General features: G+C 42.2%; 2 protein-coding genes across 3 annotated transcripts in view; both read left to right on the top strand.

The window, feature by feature from the left end:
• The window catches only part of LOC102170144 (guanylate-binding protein 1), a 104,086-nt gene that overhangs the window by 38,927 nt on the left and 39,461 nt on the right, over positions 1-25,698 (top strand). The gene's annotated exons all lie outside the window — the stretch shown is intronic.
• Positions 1-25,698, top strand: part of LOC102181554 (guanylate-binding protein 4) — a 28,488-nt gene that overhangs the window by 798 nt on the left and 1,992 nt on the right. The window contains exons 2-9 of one of the 2 annotated variants that reach the window (XM_018045705.1): positions 7,131-7,217; positions 11,033-11,228; positions 15,648-15,775; positions 17,939-18,048; positions 18,251-18,447; positions 21,353-21,598; positions 22,507-22,787; positions 24,249-24,461. In XM_018045705.1, the coding sequence (XP_017901194.1) occupies positions 11,039-11,228; positions 15,648-15,775; positions 17,939-18,048; positions 18,251-18,447; positions 21,353-21,598; positions 22,507-22,787; positions 24,249-24,461 (1,365 nt within the window). In that variant the 5' untranslated portion in view covers positions 7,131-7,217; positions 11,033-11,038. The remainder of the gene's footprint in view (positions 1-7,130; positions 7,218-11,032; positions 11,229-15,647; positions 15,776-17,938; positions 18,049-18,250; positions 18,448-21,352; positions 21,599-22,506; positions 22,788-24,248; positions 24,462-25,698) is intronic. The other variant, XM_018045706.1, reaches the window with a different exon arrangement.

Below are 25,698 nucleotides of genomic sequence, written 5' to 3'. Positions count from 1 at the left end.
ATTGCGATAGCACCCCACTGGGCACTGGTGGTCGTCCACAGATAATTTAAATCGTAACACATTAACAGTGGATTTTTTTTTCTTAACATTCAATATTCTGAATAATACAAAACTGTATTATTTGAAATAATTTAATCTCATTCTTAATTTAAAAAAAAGTAAGCCTATTCATGTTTATTTACCATGCATTTTTTAAAAATACCTGGCCCATGCAAATACTGCCTCTTATAAATTCTGATGCTTGCTGAAAATACAGAGTGTGGGGTACTTTTAACTATCACTTCAGATAACTCTACTGAATAGTAACCATTGGAAACTGTTCATCATCTTCTGCCATCTAGTAACACTATTTCATTCTAGTTACTTCATTTTGAGTTTTCTTGCTTGGAAACCTCAGAATATTTTTAATTAAAAAAAATACATGGTAAACTTATGAACTCCTACCAAAGCTTTATCAATATTCTGACTCAGAAGTGAATGCTACTATTCCTGTTGCTTAAAACTGTTCACCTTAAAAATAGTGATTTTTCAAGTAAAAATGGGTTTACTCAGGAATAGTAGAGGAATTGTCATTTGGGACTAGCAAGCTGTAGCAAAAGACATGTGGCAAATTCAACCAAGAAAAAGAGGAAGTTTCTCTGTCTTATTTTATAGAGAAAAGTAGTAAGTTGGGAAGGATTGTTTTAAAACAAAGTGCATTGGAGAAAAGTGAGAGTTCAAGGTAATGACCCTTCTCCTTGGCTGGGATGCTGGGGTACTCTGGGTTCTTCTAGGAGATGTGAGGTATACTTTTTCCTATTGGGGACTCTCATTGGAGAATCTCCTGTTGAAGATTTTTTTCCTTGGGTTTGTGATTGTCAATTTTCATAACTGATCTCCAGGGGTACTGTGTGAGAGCTCTTCTTTCTGGCCTGCTGATTCCATTTGACTGAAGTTTCCTTTTATTAATTTTCACCTAACACAGCAGTAAAAGGTCATTTTACTGCTCTATCTCTGCTCCCAATCCACTGTAGAAAAAAAAGCAAGAGAGAGCGAGAGAAGGAGAAATTTTAGAGTGGAACTCCTTTGAGCAAATTCATGTTTTTTCCTGACTGAAAGATTTTAGATAACATATTTCTTGGCAAATTGCAACTTGCAGAATGCACCAACACATTCTAACATATTGTCCAACTTATTTACTGTTAAAACCATACATTAATGCAGGAAAAGTTTTAAAAACTCTCTGAGAACTTATATCTTACCATTTGCATAGTAATGAATCAGGCAGGAATTACTGTTTTTCCTATAACACTGGTAAGAAAATGGAGGCTTTGCACGTAAGTTCCTTTTTCAAGGTTTCAGCAGACAGTAAGTGACTTGAACCCTCAGGTTGGAACCCTGGCAGCCCAACTCCAGAACCTGTACTTGGACACCTCGGAGCAGCTTTCAGCCCCTCCAGCCCGACTCTTCCCCCATTGCTGTGCTCCCTCTCAGTTGTTACTGCTTGGGCCTCCCAGCCTGCTCATCTTCCTCTTGGGCTGTGTCCTCCCACTGCTGAAACCAGGGAAGGAAGTGTCACTTTCTCAGGCCAAAGCCAACTCTCCCGTTTCATTCAGAAATTAACCTCTCAGTCTTCAGAGACACACAATTGTAAAATTATATATGATTGATTATGTGCTTTTATAAGTTTAAGAGTATGGTAAGCATTATGAGATATGTAATCCTCCTAATGACCCCAATACCCTACATGGATCACAGCCTTGTCATGGTGAAGGGACATTCAGTACATTTCAGTTCATTCACTCAGTCATGTCCGACTCTTTGCGACCCCATGAAATGCAGCACGCCAGGCTTCCCTGTCCATCACCAACTCCCAGAGTTCACTCCAACTCACGTCCATCGAGTCCATGATGCCATCCAGCCATCTCATCCTCTGTTGTCCCCTTTTCCTCCTGCCCCCAATCCCTCCCAGCATCAGAGTCTTTTCCAGTGAGTCAACTCTTCACATGAGATGGCCAAAGTACTAGAGTTTCAGCTTCAGCATCATTCCTTCCAAAGAAATCCCTGGACTGATCTCCTTTAGAATGGACTGGTTGGATCTCCTTGCAGTCCATGGGACTCTCAAGAGTCCCAAACTCACATCCATTGAGTCAATGATGCCAGCCAACCATCTCATCCTCTGTCGTCCCCTTCTCCTCCTGCCCTCAATCTTTCCCAGCATCAGGGTCTTTTCAATTGAGTCAGCTCTTCACACTGAAATGTTATTGTTGAATCACGATGTGGGGATTCTTGGCCCCCAGAGGATAAGAGTTCAATCTGGGGCCAGAGACGAGCCTTGATCATTCAGAGCTTTTGTGTAATAGTTTTATTAAAGTATAAAGGAGATAGAGAAAGCTTCTGACATAGGCATCAGATAATTCTGAACAGTCACCTTTGGAAACTTGTTGGTCATCTTCTGCCTTCTATTAGCACTGTTATTTTCTATTTGTTTAGTTTCATTTTTATGGCTTTCTGTTGTTTTATATTTATTTATTTATGAGGCCATACCACGCAGCACGTGGGGATCTTAGTTCCTGGACCAAGGAACCCCTGTCTCTTGCATTGGGAACAGGGAGTCTTAACCACTGGACCGCTGGGAAAGTCCCTCCAAGTGCTTACTTTTGAAGTTAAAAGCTTCTTCGTTTTGGTCCCTCAGTATACTTTGAGTTAAAATACAAAAATCTTTGTAGACTCATTGACTTACACAAGGCTTTATTTGGTCTAAGATATAAGCTCCACAATTCCTCTTGCTTATAGCTATTCACCTTAAAAATAAAAGTTATTCACACTGTGGGGAGGGAGGGACGCTGTAAACAAATAACACTAGTGTGTGCTCGCAGTGTCTCAGCCACTCTAGGCCTGCCCTGGCTCCAGGCGCAAGCGCCCTCCCTGCCCACACAGCTCAGGCTCTAGGTTGCTCCACCAGGAAGCATTGGAGGCCAGCCCTGGGCTGCATGCACCTCCCAGGTCTAAGCCACTTAGGTTCAGGCACTTGGGTAGTCCTCAGAGGTGCAGACTCGGTTGGGCCTGCATTTTGTGCCTTCCCAGGTCCAAGCAGCTCATGTGATGAGGTGTTTGGCGAGCACGGTCACTGTGACTTATCACCTCCCCCGTCCCTGCCACTCGGATTCTGGGTGTACAACTGGCACACCTTCTCAGGTGGATGTTGACCATCCAGAACCCAAAGAAGTCTTAGTTAGCAAAGAAGCCTGCTAGCAGTTTGGTAGATAATGTCTCTCAGGCCCTGCAATCCCTTCCGGCTCTGGCTGCCTGTCACTGGAGGGGGATGGTCTGCAGCCGGCTAGTTCTGTTCAGTCCTTTGCTCTGTGTGCAGGCCTGGCGGTGTCTTCAGTTCAGTTCAGTCGCTCAGACGTGTCCGACTCTTCGCAACCCCATGAATTGCAGCAGGCCAGGCCTCCCTGTCCATCACCAACTCCCAGAGTTCTCTCAGACTCGCATCCATCGAGTCAGTGATGCCATCCAGCCATCTCATCCTCTGTCATCCCCTTCTCCTCCTGCCCCCAATCCCTCCCAGCATCAGAGTATTTCCAATGAGTCAACTCTTCACATGAGGTGGCCAAAGTACTGGAGTTTCAGCTTCAGCATCATTCCTTCCAAAGAAATCCCAGGGTTGATCTTCAGAATGGACTGGTTTGATCTCCTTGCAGTCCAAGGGACTCTCAAGAGTCTTCTCCAACACCACATTTCAAAAGCATCAATTCTTCGGCACTCAGCTTTCTTCACAGTCCAACTTTCACATCCATACATGACCACAGGAAAAACCATAGCCTTGACTAGACAGACTTTAGTCGGCAAAGTAACGTGTCTGCTTTTGAATATGGTATCCAGGTTGGTCATAACTTTTCTTCCAAGGAGTAAGCGTCTTTAAATCTCATGGCTGCAGTCACCATCTGCGGTGATTTTGGAGCCCCCAAAAATAAAGTCTGACACTGTTTCCACTGTTTCCACTGTTTCCCCATCTATTTCCCATGAAGTGATGGGACCAGATGCCATGATCTTCGTTTTCTGAATATTGAGCTTTAAGCCAACTTTTTCACTCTCCTCTTTCACTTTCATCACGAGGCTTTTTAGTTCCTCTTCATTTTCTGCCATAAGAATGGTGTCATCTGCATATTTGACGTTATTGATATTTCTCCCTCCAATCTTGATTCCAGCTTGTGTTTCTTCCAGTCCAGCATTTCTCATGATGTACTCTGCATATAAGTTAAATAAGCAGGGTGACAATATGCAGCCTTGACATACTCCTTTTCCTATTTGGAACCAGTCTGTTGTTCCATGTCCAGTTCTAACTGTTGCTTCCTGACCTGCATACAGATTTCTCAAGAGGCAGGTCAGGTGGTCTGGTATTCCCATCTCTTTCAGAATTTTCCACAGTTGATTGTGATCCACACAGTCAAAGGCTTTGGCATAGTCAGTAAAGCAGAAATAGATGTTTTTCTGGAACTCTCTTGCTTTTTCCATGATCCAGCAGATGTTGGCAATTTGATCTCTGGTTCCTCTGCCTTTTCTAAAACCAGCTTGAACATCAGGAAGTTCATGGTTCACGTATTGCTGAAGCCTGGCTTGGAGAATTTTGAGCATTACTTTAGTAGCATGTGAGATGAGTGCAATTGTGTGGTAGTTTGAGCATTCTCTGGTATTGCCTTTCTTTGGGATTGGAATGAAAAGTGACCTTTTACTCTCCAATGAATCCAAAGAATGTCTGGAGATTGTAAAGACCTCACCAGACCTACTCCCATAATTTATATTTTAAAATAACAGAATTAGCCAGAAGGTTTAATCCAGAGCCTGTCTTCAGGCAGAATACATTATTGTTATATAATCCTTTAAAAAACAGGTCTACTCCCATAATTTACAGAATTAGCCAGAAGGTTTAATCCAGAGACTGTCCTCAGGCAGAAAACATTATAGTTATAATCCTTGTAAAGAGCAGGTCTACTCCCATGATTTACAGAATTAGCAAGAAGGTTTAATCCAGAGACTGTCCTCAGGCAGAATACATTATATAATCCTAAGGAATGTAGAGAAGGAAAGAAGTTTGTCCTTTCTTCCTTCTTGAGAATTCAAGACCCCTCTCTCCTTGGGGACCCCTAGACTTTTTATCAATATGCCTAGGAAATGACTCTCTCAACATCAGGTGGCCAAAGTCTTCCATTTAGGAACACATTTTAATCATTATTCAGTTCAGTGGCTCAGCTGTGTCCGACTCTTGGCGACCCCATGAACCGCAGCACACCAGGCCTCCCTGTCCATCACCAACTACCGAAGTTCACTCAAATTCATGTCCATTGAGTTGGTGATGCCATTCTTACTTACTTAAGTAATTATTCTTACTTTTCCAAAATAGTATACTTTTGTCATTTATACCTATGGGATATAATTTTAAAAGGACTTTTTGTGAAGCAGTGACAAACCATGGAAACTGAAAATAAAACTACAAATATATTTGTAAGTAATAATATATATCATGTTTATAATATGGATAATATATATCATGTTTCAGAGGCAAACATATCTAAGCGGCCTTATGGTCTTCATTTTGAAACATATATCTTTATACTCACATTGACAAAAACAAAAAGTTCATAAAAACAGAAGAGAATAGATCAAGAGATCCAGAACAAGACCAACAGTGAGAGAGGAAAAGAGAGAAATATCTGGGATCCAGGTAACTGAGAAAAGATTAACTTTATTTGGCTTTAGGTTATGTGCTCAATTTCCCCCTAAATCCATCTCAGTGGCTCAGGGATTATAGAGCCACAGTAGTTTTCCCAGTTTGGGTTCAAGTCTTGAATCTACCAAGGGAAGTCTCAGAATTCTAGAAAAATCTGACCCTGATATGGTAGCATACACCTTCAGAGTTATATAACATGCTTTGCAGCTCCAAATATGGTCTCATTCTATTTTACAAAATAAGCATATGGCAATCTGGCTAAGGAGTTTTATACTTTTCTAGCTGCTTTTTCAGCTAAAGAAGTCTGCATAGTGAATATGTGCGAAAGCACTTCCTCTTCGGAAAGTTTGGCCATAGAACTTTGAGATTATATTCTGCCTGTCCTTCCTTTCCCTCACTTCCATCTGAAATACAAATGGGATAGTGAAACCCTGCTTCATAGGGTAAAAACCTGAAACAGAAACTGCAGAGTAAGGGAAATTCTTGAGCTCATCTTACAGAATGAGCAGATAAGGGAAGAGATTGTTTGAAAACCAATATAGCTGATCAGAGTCAGAATAGACCCGCCTGCCCCATAGGGGACCTAGTGTCATCACAGCCCCTGCAGCCTTACTGGGCTGCCTCACAAACAAACTCCCTGCTGCAAATCTCCTGCTCTCAGTGTTTTTGTTTGCAGCCTCTTGGGCAAAAGAAACTGGTTCCCTAACAGCAGCAGTCAAGCTTTCAACTTACAGGTTAGTACAACGCCTTAAAGGATACAGAAAAGAATGGAAGGAATCTGAATCAACCCCTAACCTCCAAATCTGGCTCCACACTAGTAAAAGAAAAGAGGAAAACTCTAACAAAATAATAGTGAAGCTCAAGAGGGAGGGGATATACATATAATTATGGCTGATTTGTGTTATTGCGTGGCAGAAACCAGCACAACAGTGTAAAGCAATTATTCTTCAATTTAAAAAAATAGTGAATATGTCTGGGCTATAAAATTGAGGATTTTATACACACATATTTATTTAGCTAATGAAGAAAAAGATCACCGAATTAAAACACTTTTTAAAAAGGAAAGAGAAAGGGGAAAAAATGAAACATTTTTCAAGTGAAGAAAAATTAATAAACTCCCTCTCTCACAAAACACCCCAGAGAGACAGACTGCTGAACTCTCATCCTACCATTACTTGCATCTCCTTCAAACCAGCTGTGGAGGAGGGACAAAGTTGTGCTTACCCAGCCAGGCCTGGAGGAACACTTGTCTCCCTGTCTTTCGTGGAATTCATCCAGATTCCTGCCTCCATTAAAAAAACAAACAAACAATTATCACTTTCGATTTTGATTTCGTTTCCCATGACCCCCACCACTTCTAATAACCAGCTGGCGTTTCAGCTGCTGTTGCTTTTTTTTTTTTTTTTCTTTTTTCCAGCTTCTGAGCGTAAGAGTCGGTTTCCAGAGGAGCCAGAAGCAAAGAGTCCTAGGGGCGAGCTGACTTGACCCCCGGCTGCAGCTCCAGGTAAGTCTGCTCCTAAACTTGACCTTCCAAGCACACTTCGGTTAAATAACAACAATAAATCCCCCAGCGCAGACCCCACACTGGGGGAGGAGAGGAGCAGATGGAGGCGCGGCGCCGGTGGGTGGCGGCCGGCTGGGCGCATTGTTCCGGCAGCTCCGAGTCTCCTTTGGGATCCCAGGCTGCTTTCAAGCTTGTCGCCCGGATGCTCCGCTGCTCCTGGAGCATCTAAGCAGGGCTGCAGCCAAAAGCGGGAGAGCAGGTACGTCTTCTGAGGAAAGGAAGCTGAAGTCATTTTTGAGATTGAAGACCCGAACTCACTCTCACTCCCCAGCCCGCCCTTCGCAGAGGCGATGGGTGCCATCTCTTCTAGCCCCCTCTTGCCCTCCTCAGACACATCCTGAGTGCACTCCGCTGGGCAGTTGTCAAACAAAAAAAGATGGTCCTAAACATAGAGCTAATTTAAATCCTAAAAGATGGACTCGGGGTTATTTTTGTCTTAACATTTGATACTCTGAATACATACAGAACTGTTTTCTTTGGAATGATTCAATCTCACTCTTACTAAAAAAAAAAAAAACCTATTAATAGTAAATGTAAAATCTAATCATGTTTCTTGATCATGCATGGTTTTTAATGAGTGGCACATACATTAACAGCCTCAGAACAACTGGTACTTGCTGAAAATCTCCAGTGTGGGGTATTCTTGACTTCTGCCTTCTATTAGCACTGTTCTTTTCTATTTGTTTAGTTTCTTTTTTATGGCTTTTTATTGTTTTATATTTATTAGGCCATGCTACGCAGCACGTGGGGATCTTAGTTCCTGGACCAGGGATCTAACCCCTGTCTCTTGCATTGGGAACAGGGAGTCTTAATCACTGGACTGCTGGGAAAGTCCCTCCAAGTGCTTAGTTTTGAAGTTAAAAGCTTCTTGGTTTTGGTCCCTCAGTATACTTTGAGTTAAAATACAAAATCTTTGTAGACTCATTGACTTACACAAAGCTTGATCAATATTTGGTCTAAGATATAAACTCCGCAATTTCTCTTGCTTATAGCTATTCACCTTAAAAATAAAAGTTATTTTACAAGCCAAAGTGAATTTATTTAGGAATAGTAGAGTTATTGCAATTTGGGACAAGCAAGCTATTTTTAAAAAGCCATGAGGAAGTCCAACAAAGAAAAAGAACATTATAGAGAAGAGTAAGGGGCTGGGAAGGTTGGTTTGGAAAGAAAAGTCAGAGTTCAAGAGTGATGACCAGTTCTCATTGACTGAGTTGCTGGGGTGGTCAATTCTTGTAGGAGATGCAGTATACACCTTTTCCTCTTGAGGGTTGTCATTGGTGACTCTTTCCCTGTTGAAAATTTTTCCCTTGGGGTCTGTAATTGGCAATTCTTCCGTAACTGACCTCCAGTCTATAGTTCTGCAACAAGCCCCCTTCTGGCTTGCTGGGGGGCGGCGGTAGAGGGGGCTAGGGTTGGGGACACACGAAACCCAGTTGGCTCAGAATCCGCCTGCCAGTGCTGGATATGCAGGAGACACCAGAGAGGTGGGTTTGATCCCTGGGTCAGGATCCCTTGAAAGAGAAAATGGCAACAGGCTCCACTATTCTTGCCTGGAGCACACAGCACATACATGATGGGGGAGGGGACACAGGCCTTCAAGTGAGATCTTACTTTCCAGACCAGGGATGGAACCAGCACCCTTTTCAGTGAAAACACAGAGTCCCAACTACTGTCAGGGAATTCTCCAGGTTTTCCTTTATTAATTTTGACATAACACAGCAGTAAAAGGAAGGTCATGTTTTACTCTTCCATTTCTGCTCCAAATCCACTATAGAAAAAGAAAAGAAATTGTTCAGAAGAAATCTGTTAAATAAAAAATGTTTTTTCTGATAAAAAGATACCTTATAATTATTGGCAATTTGCATCTTACAGAGCTCACTGACACATTATAACACACTGTCTAATTAAAATAGTACATGAATCAAGAAATTTTTTTTTCATGATTTAGAGCCTATCTGTTATCAGCTGTACTGTAATGAATCAAGAATTGTTTCTTTACATATAAAATGCTAAGAAAAAGAAGGTGTTGGAGTTAACGTTCCTTTTTCAAGGCATCAACAGATAATAAGCGCTGTGAACCTTCAGGTTTGAACCCTGGCAGCCCGATTCCAGAACCTGTACTTGGACATCCCAGGGCAGCTCTGAACTCCTCCAGCCTGACTCTTCCTACATCACTGCTATTCCCTCTCAGCTATTACCACTGGATCTCCCCAGCCTGCTCATCTTCCTCTTGGGCTGTGTCCTCCCACTTGCTTGAAACCAGGGAGGGAAGTGTCAGAGCCAATCCTCCACTTTCCTTCAGTAATTACTGTCCCTGTCTTCTGACATTCAGTTGTAAAGCAATACTTATATAGAATTTACTATCTACCAGCATAATTTTAAGACTACTGTAAGCATCATGAGATATTTAATCCTCCAAATAACCCTAATGACAGATTGATTTTTATGTCTAATGCTGCCATTGTATAGAAGAAAAAACTGAGGCACAAAGAAATTAATCTTCTCAGTCGTCACATAGCCAGTAACATATGGAAACGTGGATTTTGCTTAGTATTATTTTTGAGAAAATAAAGGAACAGTCAAAGCCTTCTGACTTCTATCTCCTATGATCATGAAACATCTAATCATGGTGATGAAATCATTTAAAGTAGAGCCTGGCCCAGATGTGAGACCCTGGCATATCTAGCCAGAACTTATAACACCCTATTGCTTGCATCTCTTCTCTATCTGCTTAAATAATAAGAAATACCTTTAATTTGTTAGTAAATTAATTATTACATGTGCAGCTTTGTTAGGTACCTTAAAGATCTGTGCTGTTTTAAGAGAGAGCAGCATCTTTGTCTCAGCTTCTACCTCTCACAATCACTCTTCCTCCAGCCTGTCCTACTCCACTGATTCCTTCATCTGATCGCCAGTCACATTCATTTTTCCTTTCCTGGCAAGGTTTTCCCTGATTAATCTCCATGTAATTTCAAATCCCATTCCTTGCTCATTTCCTTCTGAGCATTTACCACCTTCTAATATCTATATATGTGGATATTTTTTTTTCACTTTCTATATTATCTGTCTCCTTTACTAGAATAGAGATCCATGAAGCAAGAATTTGTATCCGTCTTGTTCACTGTTTGATCCTAAGCTCCTAGAACAGTGTCCGGCACATGGAAGGTTCTCAATAAACATTTGTGCAATGAATAAGTGATCAAATCATTCTGGAACTCAAGAAATCATCTCTGGTCACCCCTCATCCCGTTCATGTCCCATCGCTCTCTACTTACCCCCCAAATGTTGGTGCTCTCAAAGCTCTATCATCAGCGCTTTGTGTTCTCAGTCTGTTCACTGTATGCCTCATGTGGGCAAGGTTGCGTTAGGGTTCATTTAAGGATCAATAAGATAACATACATACTGTACCTATACAGGCCTTAGCACACTAGGCTAAGTACTTACCTTTTTGAAATATACAAAGCAAAGAGAATTGATATCTAAGTTCCACAAGCAGAAGACTAATGTGCATATGACTTTGGTAATCATGAGGGATGACCTCAGGACCCTGTAGTGGTTTGGGTTTTTTTTTCACATTTTATTATTTTTTAATTGAAATATAATTTCTTTACAATGCTGTGTTAGTTTCTGCTGTACAACAATATGAATCAGCTATATGTATACATATATCCTCTCCCTCTTGAGCCTCCCTCTGCCCCCCAATCCCACCCCTCTGGGGACCTTGTGTTCTACTGAGTTTTTCCTCTGGGTTACAGCTTCCCATGGCATCTGGATCCACCATAATGGACCCCGTCTGTCTGGTAAGAAACCAGAACAATCAGCTGACAGTAAATCCTAGAGCACTAAAGACTCTCGAGCAGATATCTCAGCCTGTGGTGGTGGTGGCCATCGCAGGGCTGTATCGCACCGGAAAGTCCTATCTGATGAACCGCCTGGCAGGACAGAACCATGGTGAGTTTTGTTAAGTGTCATTCAGGATATTTGCTTGAACACATGGTAACGCAGGCTGCTGATCCTCCTCCTCTAGGGTCACGTTAAGGAAGAGCCTAACCCTCCCTCCCCTGTCACTGAAGAAAACTCCTAATTCTCACCACCGAGTTTATAACTTCAAACCCATCCCTCCACAGTGTTCACTCTTCTGCCCAGTGATCGAGAGTTCCCAGTCCCATCAGAACATCTACCTCGTTCGTCCTGATTCCATCCTCTGCCGTCTTCTCAGGGGCTCATCTTCAACAATTACTGCCTTCCTTTCTCCTTCACCACATTTGTCCTAAACCACAGAGTCATTCCAAGCGGCACACAAATATTTTTTAATATGTCTTTTTTTTAGAAGACAATAGAAGGGAGCACCGACAGCAAAATCCCTATATCCTATACCTCAATGAGACTACCATGCATTCCTTTTGGTTTAATTTCACAGTAAAACTTTGACAACTGTACATATTCTCTTTCTCTAACTAGTCTTTTCTAATATGTGAACTCTAAGGCACATAGATGGGGCTTCCCTGGGGGCTCAGATGGTAAAGACTCTGCCTGCAATGCAGGAGACCTGGTTTCAATCCCTGGGTCAGGAAGATCCCCTGGAGAAGGGAACGGCAGCCCACTGCAGTATTCTTGCCTGGAGAATTCCATGGAGAGAGGATCCTGGCAGCTATGGGCTACTGTCATTGGGGTTGCAAAAAGTCAGACACGAATGAGCAACTAACATTTTCAGGTTTCCCTCGTGGTGCAGTGGTAAAGAATCTACCCACCAGCGCAGGAGATGCAGGAGCCTCGGGTTTAATCTCTGGGTCGGGAAGATTCCGTGGAGAAGGAAATGGCAAGCCACCCCAGTATTCTTGCCTGGAAAATTCCATGGACTGAGGAGCGTGGTGGACTATAGTCCATGGAGTCACAAAGAGTCAGCCAAGACTGAGCACACATATGTCACAACACATATGGAAGAATACATAAAAAATATATATATACACATTAAAAAGTTGATAAGTATGAAGTGATCAACTGTTCAGTCACTGCCCAGAGCAAGAAATAAAACATCACCAACACCCAAAAGCCCAAATCACACCCTCTTACACCCTCACTGGAGCTCACCGATGTTTTGATTTTCATGGTGCCTTCTTTCATTCTTTATATTTAAATATTATTTTACAATCTATGCAACTATTTCTTAAAAATAGCTTAAACTTTATAGAGGAAAGTACATTCTGGTATTCATTGGGATCTTGATTCATATTCTCAGTAAGAAGTTTATGAGGTTCATCTAGTTTGTCATGCTGCAGCTACTGCTGCTAAGTCACTTCAGTCGTGTCCGACTCTGTGCGACCCCATAGATGGAAGCCCACCAGGCTCCCCGGTCCCTGGGATTCTCCAGGCAAGAACACTGGAGTGGGTTGCCATTTCCTTCTCCAATGCATGAAAGTGAAAAGCGAAAGGGAAGTTGCTCAGTCGTGTCCGACTCTTAATGACCGCATGGACTGCAGCCCATGAGGCTCCTCCATCCATGGGATTCGCCAGGCAAGAGTTTGTCATAGGTGTCTGTAATTACTTTCACTATTTTGTACTTTTAAACTGACAGAGGATACCACAATTTACTGATCCATTTGTTGCTGATGAACACTGGCATTATTTGCAACTTTTATCTTTTATGAATGGTGCTCTCATGATTATTCTTCATCTATATCCTAGTGTGTGTATATACTAACTTCCTTATGTTTTACCTAGAAGTGGAATTGCTGAATCAAGAATTGTTTGTCTTCAGCCTTTCAAGATAACATCAAACAGTCTTTTTAGCTTTATGTTCAGTTTATGGGCTTATTAGCGGCAATTTAAATTTTCCATATTGTCACAAAATTTCGGTAAAAACATTTTAAAATTTGTCGATCTGGTGTCTGTATGGTTGCTTGTTATTTGCCTCACTACTAATAGGTTTGAGCACTTTTTCATATATTTGCCTTTTGTCTTACCTATTTCAAGAGGTTTTTTTCTACCAAGTTGCCTGACTTGTTTCTAATTGATTTTTAGGAAAATACACCCATGTCCTGTTGGGCATTTCTGAGAAAACCACACACCATTTCTTTCCTAATGCCTTCCTCTGTGGCCCAGCAGCTTAGCACAATTAGGGAGTAGAACCTCAGTTCACTTAACTCTAAGGGTCCCTAGGAATATCTCAGTGTCTCACTCAAATTCTCTGTTTCTCTGTGTGTGTGTCTCTCTCTCTCTTCCCCCATCTCTCTTTGTTCTTCCTTTCTCCCACTCTCATTTTTCCTTTGCAATCTCGTACTGACTTAAAACAAGACATTTTATGTTTGTCTTTCTTTGAAAGGAAATTGATCACCAATCAGGGGAGGACGCTTTTGCTTGCCAGCGTAAATTAGTAAATAGGTCATTTTTGGAGAGATTTAAGATTTCAGAACTCTAAGAAAGAGATACATGCAAGGAGTTTGAGGAACATTCTTTCTTTTCCTACTTGAGATAACACCTGGGAATAAAAAGGTGATTTTCCTACTGAGGAAACCTTTAACCCAGTCATGTTTCAGGGCTTCCCTGGTGTCTCAGTTGGTAAAGAATCTGCCTGCAATGCGAGAAACCTGGGTTTGATCCTGGGTTGGGAAGATCCCTTGGAGGAGGGCATGGCCACCCACTCTAGTATTCTTGCCTGGACAATCCCCATGAACAGAGAAGCCTGGCGGGCTACTGCCTATGGGACCAGAGTCAGACGCAACTGAGCAACTAAGCAGTCATGTTTTAAAACATCTGAATTGTGACTTACCACATGAGTCATACCACAGGAAGAAAAAAGCACAAATTAGCACCCAGTCAGGGTTGACTAGCAGAAACAAGTCAATATTTTCTCTCCTGTGGTAATACCATTGTCTGTTCTTGACATCTCATAACTGACCATGATGACCTCCACTTATAGCTTGTCTTTTCTCCCTGGAGGAACTGAGAGTTCACATTTCTTTGTATTAATCAGCACACAGTCAAATGCCATCATGATGTAGAAGAGTGAAGATCATCTCAGGTCCTATACCCACTTTGAGCAGAGCACACAAGATACGGCACTGAATGGCCTGAGCCATGTTGAACCATGCTCCCTCAGCTATTTCATCAGATCCATTTCTATTCTCAGTTGAAGGGAGCATTGGCATCTGACCAAGGTCAAAATCTTGGACTGTTGGGTGAGCAGCTTCTGTTACCTGCAGCTTCTTAGGCATGTACCTCACATCCTCTCCCATCTCTGGGCTTAAGCCTTGAGAAAGAAGGGCAAGCAAGTCTTACAGGTCTGTTTTGCTTTCTCTTCTGTTATATCTCCGTGTGAGTCAGTAAACAAAGAATTGTTCATTTTTGAAGAGGAGAAGAGAAATGAGGAAAATACGAGGAGGAAGAAGAGGAATAAAAGTAACAAAAGTTGATGTATCAATGCAGGTTGTGAAAGGACACAGAATCCACTTAGAGGGTAACTGAAGATGTTTATTGGAGGGACGATTACAAGGGCATGAGCTGAGCAAAGGGAACCCATGAAGTAATGCAGAAACACTCAGAGGGTGGCAGGAACAATGTCAAGTAGCTTTGATATCTCCTACAGCATGAAGAGACAAGCAGTGAGTGGATTCCAGATGTGGTAAAGATCAAGGTCTTGTGCTTAGTTGCTCAGGCGTGTCCGACTCTTTGCGATCCCACGGACTGTAACCCACCAGGCTCCTCTGTCCGTGGGGATTCTCCAGGCAAGAATACTGGAGTGGATTGCCATGTCCTCCTCCAGGGGATCTTCCCAACTCAGGGACTGAACCCAGATCTCCCCTATTGTAGGTGGATTCTTTACCATCTGAACCACCAGGGAAGCCCAAGCATTCTGGAGTAGGTAGCCTATCCCTTTACCAGGGGATCTTCCTGACCCAGGAATCAAACAGGGTCTCCTGCATTGCAGGCCAATTCTTTACCAAAAAGGAAATGTGACTAAACGTGGGAACAGAGGCACTGGGACACCATGGTTCATCAGGGTGGTAGCCAGGGCAACAGGTGACTGCCTTCTAATCTTCTACTGTTATCTCTCACTGGTAAAAGTCCATCGGAAAGTGGAGGATAAGGGAGCTCTTCAGTGTCAGACAAATGTAGAGAGGTTAATAGAGCTAACATTTTAGAATGTGATACGGTTTGAGCTATTAATGGTAAGAGATGAATAGGGCACACAAAGTGTTTCTTGAGAAGGTTCTGAATATGTGTAGAGGATGGGTCTTCTGTACTTGTTAAAGTGAAAGCATCCTCTCCACAGGCAGGCACTCACATGCACACAAGTTCACCCAAAGTAACCCATGGGCAGCCTGGACTATCTGCTCTTACTGTGCGTTGCTTCCTCCTCTTTCTGGGCAGGTTTCCGTCTGGGCTCCACAGTGCGGTCTGAAACCAAGGGCATCTGGATGTGGTGTGTGCCCCACCCCTCCAAGGAGAACCACACCCTGGTCCTTCTGGACACTGAGGGTCTGGGTGATGTGGAGAAGGTAAGGCAGGGAATCTTCTTTACTCCTGACACTCCACTTAAAATTCAATTTCTCACCTCAATTCAACTTTTACCATATATTCCTGTAAACTGCAAATCCAGTTATAAATAATGAGGTTAAATTCTCTTTCCTTGAATTTTCTCTTTAATAAGATCAATACTTTGGTTACTAGGGACACATCTCCTTATTTTTAACACTGGGGTGAAAGATGGAAGTTAACAAATATGTATTGGGTTCAAATCTAAGGCTTTGTGTTAAGTGCAACAGTGAGTGAAGTATAAGCCAGAGCTGAGTTGGGGAGATAAAAAATAAGCAGTCTTGACCCATGAAAAAAAGAGTGAGGCCTTACCCCAGTGTTTTAGGTTTGGGAAGAAATCTTAGTGAAAGCTGTAACTCATGCAGTCAACTGGATCTGCAGGTTCAGATGTGTAGGGTTACTCAAGTTGGAAGTAGGAATCGTGAAAGTAGATTCAGCAAATAAACTATTTTGAAAATCTCCAGAAAAGCTTCCAACATACCAGGAGCATTTTATTCCATGTTTTGGATCTCTGAAGAGGAATTCTTCAATGAATTCTATAAAACACTTGAGCTAGACTCATGAGGAAAATGTAAATTGGATAATATTAGGTATTTTGTCTTCACAGTGTTACTTGCAATCAATTTTTCTCCTTATTTATATTAATCTGCTTCTAAATTAAAAGTAGTAACATTGAATCTTTGATTTTCATCACTGCAGAAAAGGATTTGGGGCATGAATTCAGAAATTCTGAGTTTAAAAATCCAGATTTAAAGTACTCAATAATCATCTCAGTGACAACCCAAGATGGTCTCCTGATCCTGCTAGATTCTAGTTTGCATGACCTTCTTATTTTTGTCTAATTGTATTTGTCAAGGAACCAAAGCACACCAGAGTGCACACTGATAGCAGCAGAACTTGCTGCCCTCCCTACCTGTGGTGTGTCTCGGCAATATATACCCTGTTCCAAAGTTGCTCATGACTTCTCCTGAATCTCATTTTCAGCCTCATCATCTATGACCACATGGGTAACCACTACTTCAGTCAAATAAAAGGAGCATGTAATACGCTTTCTGATCATGCTCTCTGACAACTGTGATTGGTTTCTGTGGACCCTCCGTGTGCATGGTCCCTGTAACTGCAGAAGTCCATGTTCTGTCATTTCTTTAAAGCCCAGCTCTTTAACCTAATGCCATCATATCACTGTCAGACACAATCACGTCTGGCTCTGAATGCACAGAGTACATTTTCTGGTTCATGTGAAATCATCCCCTTTGTCTTTTACAGTACAGTATTAGATTTCATGCCTGGCATCCTGGATATATTTACATGTTGCCAGTTAATCTGCCCCTCCATCTCTCTAAGGAGGGACTGTAATAGGAAACATATCCATATAAGGAGATGTTGTATCCGCTGTTTTCTAAATGCACAATGAATAGTTGATGAATTAAATTGAATAACACTAGTTCCTAACATAGCTTATGATCAAGAAAAGAAGTGCAAAGGAATCATGGCCCATTTATTGTTGCATAACTTATGTGTTCCAGGCACTGTATTAAACATTCAACATTAAAAAAAATAATTCTGTTAATTTATTTATTTTATTTTTCACTTCACTAGGTCTTTGTTGTTGTGCGGGCTTTTCTCTCATTGCAGACAGTGGGGGCCACTCTCTAGCTGCAGTGCTTAGGCGTCTCACTCCTGTGTCTTCTCTTATTGCAGAGCGCAGGCTCTAGGGTGCGTGGGCTTCAGCAGTTCCAGTGCATGGGCTCAGTAGTTGCAGCTCTCGGGCACTAGAGCACAGGCTCCATAGTTGTGGTGCACAAGCTGTTCCTCCACAGCATGTGGGATCTTCCCAGTTTAGGGATCTAACCCACATCTCCTGCATTGGCAGGTGGGTTCTTTACCACTGAGCCACGAGAGAAGCCTGATGCACATTTATGATGTCATTCACTTCTGTTAATAACTAACCACACCAAAGTGCTTAGCGGGATCAGTGTAAACACCAAAAAGGTTTGCATTTAGCATTGTCTTGAAAATTTATGCTACTTGCCTTACTATTCAGTTACAATACAACTGTTATAGTAAATGAACAACCGTATGGGAGAATGAGGAGTAGCATCCTCACGCTGTAATGTACTTTTTAGGGGGACTCCAAGAATGACTCGTGGATCTTTGCCCTGGCCGTGCTCCTGAGCAGCACCTTTGTCTACAACAGCATGAGCACCATCAACCACCAGGCCCTGGAGCAGCTGCAGTATCCTTCCAGGAACTGAACCAGCACATTTCTTTGAGTTTATGGGACTAGCGACTGATACTGTTTCTTCTTTCCCATGATTCCATTTTCATGGCTGATATAGAGGGAAAATGGGGCAAAAGAGAACGTTGATATAACGTGTTTTGGGGCCAAATCTGGAAATCGTGTTGGAGGGTGCTTCTTATTCCTTAGCTAATCACAGCTATGTGACTGAACTAACAGAGTTAATCAGAACCAAATCATCTCCCAGCTACAATGAAGAAGAGGACTCAGCCGAGTTTGTGAGTTTCTTTCCAGACTTCATCTGGACTGTGCGGGATTTCATGTTGGAACTGGAGTTAGATGACTATCCCATCACTGAAGATGAGTACCTGGAGAATGCCTTGAAGTTGATACCAGGTATCAGAGCAGGGCTGGAGTGCTGGATGGTTCGGTAGGAGGTGGGGTCAACAGAGCTCTGACATTCAGCACTTGATGTCAGTCTTGATTTGAGGTTGAGTTGAGGCCATGCTAATGGTGCCTGGTAAATGACAGATGGTGGCTTCAGTCATTATTGTTACTGGGAAAACTCTAGTGACCAGAGCTTAAGCTCACAGAGGAAATGTGGAGTCCAATATCAGACCAAATTATTTTAGAGAAATGAATACCATGAAAAAAACAGGCTCACATAAACTTACATTACATAGTAAATCTAAGTGCTTCTCCTTTTCTATTTGAGAAAGATAATCCATCAAACCAGAATCAAAAGGTAAACAAAAGAACAAATTTTCAAAGTACCTTTAACACAGTGCATCTTACCAGCATAGGTAGCTACTTCTTCATATTGATAGATAGGCTATTTATACACTACAGAGTTCAGGAAAAAAGCATTGTCATGTCCTTCCAGTAAGACTGTCAGATCCTTTATATGCTCTTCCTCATAATATCACACTCTTCATCCTAGAACCTGACATAGTATATGTCAGCTAATATAATAAGTTAGTTATTCAGATTATTTTAGCAGAGTGGTACCTGGAAGCAATATTCATTTTTGTTCACTTGATCATTTACTTCCCTGGTGGCTCTACTGGTAATGAATCTGCCTGCAATGCAGGAGACCTGTGTTCAATCCCTGGGTTGGAAAGATCTCCCAGAGAAAAAAATGGCTACCCACTCCAGTATTCTTGCCTGGAGAATTCCATGGACAGAGGAGCCTGACAAGGTACAGTTCATGAGGTTGCAAAGAGTTGGACATAACTAAGTGACTAAGTTTCACTTTCAATAATTTATTCATTCTTTCAATAAATAAGTATTTGTTGAACTACTGGTAGATGCCCAGAATCCTTCTATATAGTAATCACATCCAGTGTAAAATTATGGAAAGAAGAGATGAGGTCTCCTGGTTTCAGTTCAGTTCAGTTCATTTCAGTCACTCAATAATGTCCAATTCTTTGTGACCCCATAGACTGCAGCATGTCAGGCTTCCCTGTCCATTTCCAACTCCCAGAGCTTGCTCAAACTAATGTCCATCGAGTCAGTGATGCCATCCAACCATTTCATCCTCTGTTGTCCCCTTCTCCTCCTGCCTTCAATCTTTCCCAGCATCAGGGACTTTTCAAATGAGTCCGTTCTTTGCATCAGGTGGCTAAAGTATTGGAGTTTCAGTTTCAGCATCAGTCTTTCCAATGAATATTCAGGACTGATATCCTTTAGGTTGGACAAGTTGGATCTCCTTGCAGTCCAAAGAATTCTCAAGAGTCTTCTCCAAAACCCCAGACCAAAAGCATCAGTTCTTTGGTGCTCAGCTTTTTATAGTCCAACTCTCACATTCATACATGACTACTGGAAAAACCATAGCTTAGACTAGATGGACCTTTGTTGGCAAAGTAATGTCTCTGCTTTTTAATATGCTGTCTAGGTTGGTCATAACTTTTCTTCCAGTTAGCAAGCATCTTTTAATTTCACGGCTTCTGTCACCATCTGCAGTGACTTCAGAGCTCCCAAAAGTAAAGTCTGTCACTGTTTCCATTGTTTCCCCATCTATATGTATGAGGTAATGGGACCAGATGCCATGATCTTGATTTTGTGAATGTTGAGTTTTAAGCCAACGTTTTCCACTCTCTTCTTTCACTTTCATCAAGAGGCTCTTTAGTTCCTCTTCACTTTCTGCCATAAGGGTGGTGTCATCTGCGTATCTGAGGTTATTGTTATTTCTCCCGGCAATCTTGATTCCAGCTTGTGCTTCATCCAGCCCAGCATTTCTCATGACGTACTCTGAATAGAAGTTAAATAAGCAGGGTGACAATATACAGCCTCGACGTACTCCTTTCCCAATTTGGAACCAGTCTGTTGTTTCATGTCCAGTTCTAAATGTTGGTTCATGACCTGCATACAGATTTCTCAGAAGGCAGGTCAGGTGGCCTGGTATTCCCACCTCTTGAAGAATTTTCCACAGTTTGTGGTGATCCATACAGTCAAAGGGTTTAGCATACTCAATAAAGCAGAAGTAGATGTTTTTCCATAACTCTGTTGCTTTTTTGATGATCCAATGGATGGCAATTTCATCTCTTGTTCCTCTGTTTTTTTCTAAATCCAGCTTGAATATCTGGAAGTTCATGGTTTATGTACTATTGAAGCCGGGGCTGGATAATTTTGAGCATTACTTTGGTAGCATGTGAGATGGGTGCAATTGTGTGGTAGTTTGAACATTCTTTGGCATTACCTTTCTTTGAGATTGGTTTCATTTAGGCTACACTAACATGAAATAGTGTATGCTACAGTAATTGCCAATCTATCTACAATGTGTGTACTTTTTTGCTCTGATTAATGAAGCGTTTCTTCACATCCTGAGTATCATTTGTCTTCCACAGGTTATTTTTCCAGCAATATCATAAATATATAATAAATATCTTTATTTCTACTATCACATTACTATAGAGCCCATATGTCATTTCTCACATGGGAACTGTAATATCAGAAAAATATTTCTGACAATTTCTTGGATTAATCTATTACTCAAGAAACATCTAATAAGTAGTTGATCCACTGCACAGCATGGAAAGTTAAGGAAAAGAATCAGAAGTTTTTCACTAAGAATGGATTCCTCCCCCGCCTCCTCAGAAGTACTTCCTTTGCTCTTAGAGATATACAAAAAAGGGGGATGAGGGGATTTTCCAGCTCTGGGTAGATTAGTGCAAGATTGATTTGCACGATTCAATAATAGGAGATATACGAGCGCAAGAGTTATAGTGATGCAAAGATCCTTGGAACTGAAAGTCCTCAGTCCCCTATTCCTTTCATGATTGCTCTTTTTCCAATTCTGCAGGCAAGGATCCCAAAATCCAAAATTCCAACATGCCCAGAGAGTGTGTCAGGAAATTTTTTCCAAAAAGAAAGTGCTTTGTCTTTGACCGGCCTACAAATGACAGAAAGCTATTACTCCGTGTTGAGGAACTATCAGATAACCAATTGGATGTGAATTTCCAGAAGCAATCAAAAGACTTTTGCTCATATATCTTTACCCATGCAAAGCCCAAGACCCTAAGAGAAGGAATCACTGTCACTGGGGGAGGTGAGTCTCCTTCGCTACCTCATGTCTCTCTGTGCTTCAGTGTGTGGTAAACTTGTGATTACACTCTGGATTTCTCTTGGTTTCTCTGCAGTTGTGTTTTCTTCTCCATGTGACTTGGAAAACGGATATTCACACCACTCATGAAAATGCATGTTTCTTCATTTAAAGAAGCATATATATGTGCTTGTTGCAGTCTACCAAATTTCATGAAACTATTACATTAGTGATATAAATTAAAGATAGAAATCTTCATGGTGATGAGATGTCTGAAGGGATAAGTGTTTTGAGTGAGAATAGGCAAGATATTTTGTGAATTTATATGAAGCAGAAAGTAAATAGTAGTTATGAATCTGTGTAAGTTCATTGAGAGTCTGAGAAACAAATGTAAATACAGTCTTATGTACAGGGCTGGCTTCACAGACATGCCTCCTGGGCAGTCATGCTGAGATGAGCCCTGCTTGGTTTCATGTTTGTTTCAGCTGTCCTGAAATTCTTGATGACATTTCAGTAAGACATTTTCATTTACAAATAATGCCCACAAGCTATGTAACTTACTTATATCTATAATAAGTTCTTTTTATTTTATTATAATGGGAAAAGTGATCTAGGAGAATCTTGGGCATATTGTTTGAGATCATTTGTTCAATGTTGTAATATGATGAATTTGAGAATCATAAAAGATAGAGTGAATAGTAGACATAGTGATGTTATTATAAAGAAGTAGATCCATAGATCAAACAGGAGAAGGATCCAAGAATGAGTAAGTAGAATGAGGAGAAGAATAAATAGAGGAAATGGGAACTTCCACTTCCATAAAATTTAGTGATTTTTTTAAGGTGCTAATGTCTAAACCTATAAAACAGGCAAGAATTCTCTCTCCACTTTAATAAATATTATGTATCTTTCAGGGTTGGGGACTCTGGTGGAGGCCTATGTAAATGCCATCAACAGTGGAGGAGTTCCCTGTTTGGAGAACGCAGTAATAACTCTGGCTGAGCGTGAGAACTCAGCAGCCATGCAGAAGGCGGCTGATCACTACAATGAGCAGATGACCCAGCGACTGAACCTTCCCACAGACACGCTCCAGGAGCTGCTGGAGGTGCACACAGCCTGTGAGAAGGAAGCCATTGCCATCTTCATGGAGCGCTCCTTCAAGGATGACAAGCTGATGTTCCAGAAGAAGCTCGTGGTAATGTGTCCTAGAATATATGCTTCCTGATTCCTTTCTTCTGGAGTGATGCTGAGACTCCCCCTTTTTGACAAAATGGTTCCTGTGCTTCTTGTCATGAAAGGAGTTTAGATTCTAATGATTGATAGGGCTCTACAGGCTACAGGTTATCAATTTTCTAAAAATTGGGCTTCTTATTTTCTGTTGTGGCAAAACAAATTACTCTGCTCTTAGCAACTTGAAACAACACACATCTATTAGGTTATCATTCCTCAGGTCAGATCCCACCCAGGGTCTGTGGGTATTCTGCGTGGTGTCCCATAGCTAAAAACAAGGCTCACATTGACTTGGTATCCACATGGACATTCTGGGGAACTCCCCTCCATCTTCAGTGCAGCAATGGTGCACTGTTTTATTCTTCTATTTCTAATCTCTTGGACTACCACTTCTGCCACCAACTGGAGAAGAGTAACATGTAAAGTGCAAGTGTGACCAGGTAATATCCACCTGGGTAATCTCCATTTTGTAAAGTCAACATGTTCCGTGCAATTTAGTCTGTACACAGAATAATTGTTCATCATATTCACAAGTCCAGGGATTAGGTAGCGTGTGGACCCTGGGAAAGAGAACTCTTGGAGATCACAATTCTGCTTACCATTAGCACCTTCACTGAAAGTCTGACTTTCAGTCTTGCTTGACCATTATAAGTTACAAAAATCTCTTCTTTGTATTGAGAAAGCAAGCCTGATTGGAATTTATAAGTACAAGCAAAACATTTCTTTTCCTGTATTTTCACACACTCAAATTCTCAATAAGATGAGAATACAAGAAAAATTGAAAACTCTAATTGGTGTGGTGTTGTTTCACTAAGTCACGTCTCACTCTGAGATCCCATGGATTATAGCCCCCAGGCTCCTCTGTCCACAGAATTTTCCAGGCAAGAATACTGGAGTGAGCTGCCATTTCCTACAGGGGATCCTCCCAACCCAAGGGTTGAGCCAGCATCTGTTGCATGTCCTGCACTGGCATGCGGGTTCTTTGCCACTGTGTCGCCCGGGAAGCCCTGCTCAGTGTATAGTTGATTCATTAGTAGGAACTTGATTTCCTATGTATGTATGTTTTATCCTTACCATCCAAGTTGGCAGAAGAAGCCCTACTTTCAGTCATAATTGTCTTTTCGTTGTTCATTGGTGATGGATGGATAGATCACTATTAATGCTAATCTGTTAAAGTAGTACTGTGCTTCTGCCAACCCATTCATTGCACAGATGTTGACACTGAGCCCAGGGAATTTAGGGGACTTCATACAAGTCACACAAAGAGTTGGTCAGAACTGGGACTAAACTGACACCTGACTCCATGTCTATTATTTTGAGTCTCATGTGCCTTGATGCTGTCAGACTGCTTCTTCCAAGGGGGCACAGCTGGACCATCCTGTCTAACAACTTCTTTCTATTAAATTTTCCCTTATTTCCTTGGCAGGACATCATGGAGAAAAAGAAGGACAGTTTCATGATCCAGAATGAAGAGGCTTCTGTCAAATATTGTGAGGCTGAGCTTAAGCAGGTTTCAGAATCCTTGGTGAAAAGTATTTCAGGAGGCACATTCTTTGTCCCTGGAGGACACAGTCTCTATTTAGAAGCAAGGAACAAGTTTGAACAAGACTATAAACTGGTTCCCAGGAAAGGAGTTAAGGTGAGGAGCAATAGGATTGGGAAAGAGCAGCAGATTAGAGTCAAAGGGTCTTTGTTGGTTCATTTGGTTGCCAGATCCTGATTTGCACAGAGACAGCTCGTCATGAGGAGGCTGACTTGGAACCCCAGGAGGGTTCTGAGTCTAGTGCAGTTTTTCTGATGAGTTGAGTAAGAGTCCAGGAGATCCCAGGTCTGTTGGCTGCCCACTGGTGGGTGAGCCAGGTCCTTGATCTAGTAACACCCTGCTAGAGGAGAGAGCCATGTCCTGGGGTCTGGGTGCAGGGTCCAGGAGTTCCAGAGCATGTGTTGACCATGGTAGAGCCATTAGGCTCCTGGATCTGAGGGATTTTGAAGATTGTGTTGGCCTGATATTGGTCCAGGTGGTCTTGAACCCAGCTGGTCCCAGGAATAACATGGCCTGCTAGTGAGTGGACTGGCCCTGCAGACTGAGAAACTGAGGTCTTTTGTACCTGGTATCTTCCCCTGATGTCTCGCAGGGTCTCTGGCTGGAGAGTTTCAGGTCTCAGTCCCCCTGGTGAATGGGACTGGGTCCCTGGCCCTCTGGTAGGCATAGCCATGTCCAGAGGCAGCTGTGGGCTCAGGAGATCTGCTGGTGGATGGGGCTGCATGCATGTCTAGTCCGTTGCTTGGCCTGAGGCATCCCAGGACTGGTATCTGCAGACCATTGCATTAGGGCAGGGCTGGGTCTTAGGGCTAATAAGATAGGGGGAAGGTTCCAAAACGGCGCTCACCAGCACCAGTGTCCAAGTGTTGGAAGGAGCTCCCCAGAATGTCTTCAGCCAGTGTCTATGTCCCCAAGTGAAGCTCCAGTTGCCTCCAGCCAATCTGGGAGACTCTCTAGGGTCAGCAGGTAGGTCTGACTCAGGCTCCTATCAAGTTACTACTTATTCTCTGGGTCCTGGGACACGTGAGATCAACCCACTCCAGTATTCTTGCCTGGAGAATCCCAGGCGGAGCCTGGTGGGCTGCTGTCTATGGGGTCGCACAGAGTCGGACACAACTGAAGCGACTTAGCAGCAGCAGCACTGTAAGGGCTAAGACTCTTATTTACCCAGGCTCTCTGGGACTCCTGAAAATCAGCTCCGGTGGCCTTCCAAGCAAATGCTCCATGCGTGTTTGTAGACATGCACATAATTCTCAGGTCTGTAACCATTTGGGGAGCCTACAAAGGATGGAGAATTTACAGGATGCAGTCTATAGTTTACTGAACAATAATT

Source organism: Capra hircus, chromosome 3 (assembly GCF_001704415.2).
Source record: "Capra hircus breed San Clemente chromosome 3, ASM170441v1, whole genome shotgun sequence".
Classification (NCBI taxonomy): domain Eukaryota; kingdom Metazoa; phylum Chordata; class Mammalia; order Artiodactyla; family Bovidae; genus Capra; species Capra hircus.
This window is presented reverse-complemented; position numbering and strand designations above follow the sequence as displayed.